The sequence below is a fragment of the Anarrhichthys ocellatus genome, unplaced genomic scaffold, assembly GCF_004355925.1.
Source record: "Anarrhichthys ocellatus isolate YVR2014 unplaced genomic scaffold, GSC_Weel_1.0 scaffold57, whole genome shotgun sequence".
NCBI classification, from domain to species: Eukaryota; Metazoa; Chordata; class Actinopteri; order Perciformes; family Anarhichadidae; genus Anarrhichthys; species Anarrhichthys ocellatus.
The window spans coordinates 144,901-150,900 of record NW_022280087.1 but is presented as its reverse complement, the minus strand read 5'-3'; the positions used below and the strand labels follow the sequence as shown (position 1 = coordinate 150,900).

Below are 6,000 nucleotides of genomic sequence, written 5' to 3'. Positions count from 1 at the left end.
ACACACACACACACACACACACACACACACACACACACACACACACATATACACACACACACACACACATACACACACATATTTCACAGCATGGAGGAAGGAGCCATAATAGAGCAGCCACTAAGTGGATGTGGGAGGGGCTTGGAGAGGAAGTGCAGGGCAGAGAATAGGCGGTCGGTGGTGAGGGTTAAAACAATAGTGGGTGAAGTCACAGTTTGCCACATCCTCGTCCTGGAAGTCAATGGTTCCTGATACAACGCAGGTTTTTCAGAGCCAAGTTGGGATCTACAGTTTCTTTTTGGTTTTCGGTATCGGAAACTAACTACAACATGCACACGTATGTGGTGGGTCCCCATACCTCTATCTGTCTGTAGTCGCAGATGGCTCTTATGGGTGTTGTGGGTCCCAGGGTGCTCTCTGCGTTGCGGGGGCGGAGCTGCACCACCGCCTTGGCCCGGCCGACCAGGCTCGCCACCGTGCTCCGGTACTCGATCAGCTGCTCCTTCTCCTCCTGCGGGACGGAGAGAATCATTAGGACTGCCGATCACTTCACGTTGGTTAGTTGGTCTCAGAGAAACAGCGGTTCATTTTACGGTCCAACAGCAGCAGCATAAACAGGAAGGAAATACTATGAAGCCTTTATTATTGTAGTAGACTGTATAAGAAGAGGACGTAGTCATCACCTCGGGTTCTGCATTTTGGCCGTCGCCATCTAAAGCATACTCTGCTTTATGGTCTATTTGACTCTAAATGGAGCATAATTTACTAAATGAACATCATGCTGTATTGAAGAAGACTTGAAACTAGAGCTTGAGACCATAAACTCATGTTTACAATGTTTACTGAGGCAATAAATCAAGTAGAGTCATTTTCTCATATACTTCTATACAACCAGAGGAGTCGCCCCCTGATGGTTATTCAGGAGAATATAAGTTTATGGCACTTAAGCATTGGCTCCACTTTTCAGAACCGGAGGTTGCCACCTGAAAATAGTGTCAAAATCCTTAAAAGAGACAACATATTTCAACCACTATGGGTCTTTGTCAGGGAATTTAACAAACAACCTACAGTGGTCGAAACATGTTGGCTCTTTTAAGAAATGCTTTTTGAGTTATTTAAGATTTTGGAGAGCCTGGATTGCTTTCCTGTGTACCCAGATTTTTTCCCCACATTTTCCAAATCTCTCAAAGCGATTTCATTTACAGTTGAGAACACATATCACCCGTTGTCTCTCTCTCCTAATCTGCCAAGACCTCATGGTGGCGCTAGAGGAGAAGTCATGAGGCTTCCCCCTGGGAGATGATGGATGGGCTGACTGGCATTGGCATCCTTAACTAAAAATATTATGATACATCTTTCTTTAAGTTATCTATTTTACGCCAAAAGAACTGAATTATGAAGGAGAATGATGGGTGGCCTATTAGCCTGTAGCCTGTGATGAGTGGACTTCCTGACTCAGCTGCTCGTGGTAGCTTGGGCACTATCCATTAAAGATTTAAAAAGGGTGAGCTCTACCACCCTGACAAGTATAAGTACATTCAATTTATGTGTGGCCCCCAGCAGAGAGAGTCATTAAGGGTTTATTATAGAGAGGTACTGATGGATTGAGTGAGAGGTGGAGACAGAGTGAGATAGGAGGGGAGGGAAGAGGGGGGCCGTTATAAATAACTTTCAAATTACACCCCAGAAATGAATTTCACACTGAGACGGCGTTCGCTGCGGTCAGCACGACTAGAACAACTCAAATGACGAGCTAGAGGAAACTCAATTAATCACGAGGTACATTAAAACGTGGGGGCATGAAGAATTCCAAATTAATTGGAACCACAGGATCAACAGCCATCACTATGAGAACAATTTGATCATCAGAGAAGCGTTAATATGCTCTCTGGTCCTCTGGCTGTGATGAACTTATTACAAAATCTGGAGCTCACGAAGTCTAACCGTGTATGAAGAAGAAGTAAAATATCTGAATATTCATCAAATTGTGATACAAGTCTTATGAAAACTGTAATCTCTGCATGAAAGAGGGTGAAAGGGCTGATTTAATATCCTCTCCTCGGTTATCATGAGAGTCAAACAAAAGGTTCTGCTGTTTGTTATCATACAGAAGCTTTGGTCTTTTAGCATCAGCTTCAGTGAGAGACGAAGCACAGCGGACTGGAAACTGATGGACGCACATAGACGCACACAGCGTTAGATAATAGCACGTGGCTGTAGACACACACGGTACGCCCCAATGCTGCACAATCTGTGAAAAGAGCAGCTGTTTGTGACACGCGCCTCTTTATTGAGGATATGCTCGCTGCTCCGGCCTGTGGAGCGTTACCCACACTAACGCTGCCATCTGCTTCAAGTCAGAGGTGTGTGTGTGTGTGTGTGTGTGTAGAAGGTAGGTGTGAAGCTGGCAGTCTAACAAATGGGACACGGATGGAGAGGGGGGGGGGAATGATTCAGCAAAGGCACTCTCTACCAGATTACTTCCCCGTGTCATGTGGTGTGCTGCGGCTGCCCGAGACACAGCAACAATCGTTGGTGTGCTAACACCTCAGCTACTGCTGCTCCTGTGCTGTGTATATGTGCACAACTAGCTCCTGTTAAAGCTTCTGTCCGGGACTCTTTACATCTTTCATGTATAGGTTTGCTCTGTGGACAAAGGTGGCAGCAGATCTTCTAAACCTGAAGGAACGCAGTAAGCTGGGATAACAGAGAAACATCATCATCTATATACATTTATCCAGAGAATCTAAATTAAGTTGAAAAACCTTACAAGCAGCAGCCACTTTAAAGAACTTGTGTTTGGTTGAATTAATTACAAACATGCCAGAGTGTTTTTTTACCCCCTAAACCAGATTGATAATGTGTAGAGCCAGACCTTTTTCAGCTGACGCAGAGCTGAGGAGAAAGGGTTCAAGTAACAGTATCCAAAAGAGAGAAGAGACTTTTATTTTGAAGGGGAAGGCCCTTCCTGGATTGATTGTCCTGAAATAAAGACTTCATTCAACTTCTACGGTTTCCTATCGAGTATCTTCAATACATTTGAGGGTAAGCTGCTTTGCTCAAGGGTATTGAGGAAGCGTCCTCAATTCATTATTTCTAGTTGTTTAATGAATTTGCTGCCTTCATTTACTGCAGGTGGTTCAAATCAAACATCTGAGGATTACAGAGTTAGAAAATGATGTATATGAAAAATGAAGAACACAAAAATGTGAATTTTTTAGCTCATAAAGTTGACCAGTGCAGCGCTCAGAACTGGAGGTACAAACTGAAGGGGGACAGATACCATTGAGTCCTGCAGCAGGTCCTCCAGCTTGCTCAGTCTGCTGTTCTTGTCACAGGTGTACTGTCTCTTGATGGTTTCCTGGAGCTGGCGCAGGTACGACTCACAGTCCCGAGCATCACTCATGAACTGACACGGGAGACAGTGAACATGAGATATTCTGTGTACATGGACTGGTAACAAGGAGAACAGCGGGAGGATTTGGTGAAAACTCTATTTTACATATTCTGAACGCTCCGTTAGAAAGCTCACTTTCTGCTCGGGAGCAAAGCTGCAACGGTATTCGTCGCCTCACCTGGAAGTATGCTGTGTTGTCTTTGAGATGCTGCTCCACGCACACGCACAGCTGGTTCACCCACTGCCACTGAGTCTGCAAGGCCGCGCTGTACGCCTGAAAGCACGCAGAGAGACATGTCACACAGCAGTTACATACAGCGCAAGCTTCAAAGGGGAGCTACGAGGCATCAGCGGGGATGTTGATCGGCACAGACAGTCACAGTCATCAGGCAGCTTCTGAAACTTCTTGTTCCAACTGTGCAGTAATACGCAGAGGCGGAGAATAGGCAGTGTGAACATGTAAGCAAGTATGAAAATCCCAAGTCACCAGAATGATCTCAGGAATGATATAATCATGTTTTCTACAAAATATTCATTCATTTTCAGTATTTAAACCTTTAGATACCAGTTTAATTACATAATACCACTGGTTTGTGCTGGTTCTAGCCGCCAGCTCAGCCGTCGCCATGTTGAGAGCCATTAAGAGGCAATCGATATGCTCCCGATCTCTTATAAAGCACCTTTAAGGGTCTATTTTATACGTATTATAGGAGCTGAGGTGGAACTTTCAAAATTAAAAAACCTTGCCAAAATGTTTAACAAATGCATTAACACAGCCAAAATAATGGAAAAAATTAAAAAGTCCAAGAATGTCCCTAGTGAGGCAATAAGGTTAATATTTATATTGATATAATTCAAAATGTTTGGCAAAAAGTTTTACAAAAAAAAAAGTTTTACATTTATTGACTTCTAAAAATGCAACCCAACAAAACATCATGAAGAGCACAGTCCAGTAAAAGCAGCTGGGGTTGAACTGCTCCAATAAATGAGTCAGAGGCAAAAGCTGGCATCTTTAAAGGTCATTCAGTCTCAGTGCATAAAGTCATGGGTTCACCTCCACAGTCTGTTTGGCTGGATGGTTCTCCAGACACAGGCGGTTGGCTGTTTCCTGGAGCGACCTCATCACATCTTGTTTTTCATCCAGCTCCAACCTCGCTTCCTGCAAACAGAACAGGAAAAGACGGGTGGTTACAGTAGATTACGGGTTGCTTTTTCATGGCACCGGCCTGGCTTGTGTGCGTGTAAACACTACTGATGTGTGTGTAGAAAACATATTTGGACATAATTGCATTCTTTAGAAACTGTGCAGGGAGGCTTGTTTTATGTATGCCTCTCGTTTCTCTTTCAATAGACATCTTCCAGAGGTCTGCGTGTGCAGTCGACAGGAAGGTGGTGAACCCTTCCTCCACTCACGCTGTGTAACTCTCTCTTGGCGTTCATGCCGGCGTTGTTGTCGCTCCAGTCGAAGGCGATCTCCTCCTCCTCCCTCTCGTTGAGCCAGATCAGCTCCTCGGTGCAGTGCGCCACAAACGCGTGCAGGCTCTCCAAGCTCCGCTGGCGCCATGACGAATGTTCCTATGGCAACCACACAAACAGACATCATCGTCATGCTGATCAGCAGTGCAGAGAGAAATAAAAATAAATAAAAAGACATCCTCTGTCCTCAGGGTGTTCTAGGGGATTATACTGTTGGTTTTGGTACGTTTGCAGGGATTTTACAATAAATTTGCATTCATTAAACCATTTTTAAATGAGCTTTCATAACAAGGATATTAATTAATCTTTTAAGAATATTAGGTCATATATTATTATTTAAGCTACATATGCATCTATGCGCACATGCACACAAAACTGAGAGAGTGTAAGACTGAGTATTTCACCAAAAAAAGAAAGCAAAATGTATTTTAATTCAGGAGAGCAAAACTTAAGTAAAACATGCATTCATACAGAGTTAGGAATTAATAACACGTAAAACCAGAAATATATTAAGAGACAAGAAGCAAGAGGGGACAAAGACATCAAAAGAGAAGGGGGGGGGCAAAAAAGAGAGCAGATGCAAAGTTAAGTGTTCTTAGCATGAGAGTCCTGTCATGGTGTAATGGGATTAACTGAGGAAGGGGGTGAACTGGGAGACAAAGAAGTGTTACCACTAACACACACACACACACACAGTTCTTTCTCAGAGACTGACCAGTAGTTTGCAGTATTGGTGCTCCAGCTTGACCAGGGTTTCAGAGTAACTGCTCTTGAAGTTGGGGGATACTTTAGCCTGAATGAGAGGAAGGCAGAGCGTCGTCACAAACCCACGTCTCTCAGCCCAGAGATCTCTGTGTTCGTGTATGAGCGGTGTGTGCGTACCTCGTAGCTGCGCGCCTCCTGCAGGCTGCTCATGAGCTCTTCCACCGCGCTGTGTACGGCGTTGTGCTCTTGGAGGTTGTTTTCTACGGAGGGGAGGTCGGCGCCCCATTCAGCGTGCTCCAAAAGGTCCTGAGACGCACAAAGAGCAACGAAATATTTCGTATTTTTAGCCCACTGAAAACATTTGTTTTCTTAACTTTTTCAATATTTTGAAGTCTTGTTTCAGTTGAATATGTTTTCAGGCT

General features: G+C 44.2%; 1 protein-coding gene across 12 annotated transcripts in view; it reads right to left on the bottom strand.

The window, feature by feature from the left end:
- macf1a (microtubule actin crosslinking factor 1a) overlaps nucleotides 1-6,000 on the bottom strand; it is a 118,558-nt gene that overhangs the window by 90,481 nt on the left and 22,077 nt on the right. For all 12 annotated transcript variants that reach the window (XM_031871323.1, XM_031871335.1, XM_031871325.1 and 9 more), the window contains exons 11-17: nucleotides 5,756-5,884; nucleotides 5,589-5,666; nucleotides 4,811-4,972; nucleotides 4,452-4,556; nucleotides 3,576-3,671; nucleotides 3,284-3,409; nucleotides 359-511 (exon numbers count right to left, since the gene is read on the bottom strand). In XM_031871323.1, the coding sequence (XP_031727183.1) occupies nucleotides 359-511; nucleotides 3,284-3,409; nucleotides 3,576-3,671; nucleotides 4,452-4,556; nucleotides 4,811-4,972; nucleotides 5,589-5,666; nucleotides 5,756-5,884 (849 nt within the window). The remainder of the gene's footprint in view (nucleotides 1-358; nucleotides 512-3,283; nucleotides 3,410-3,575; nucleotides 3,672-4,451; nucleotides 4,557-4,810; nucleotides 4,973-5,588; nucleotides 5,667-5,755; nucleotides 5,885-6,000) is intronic.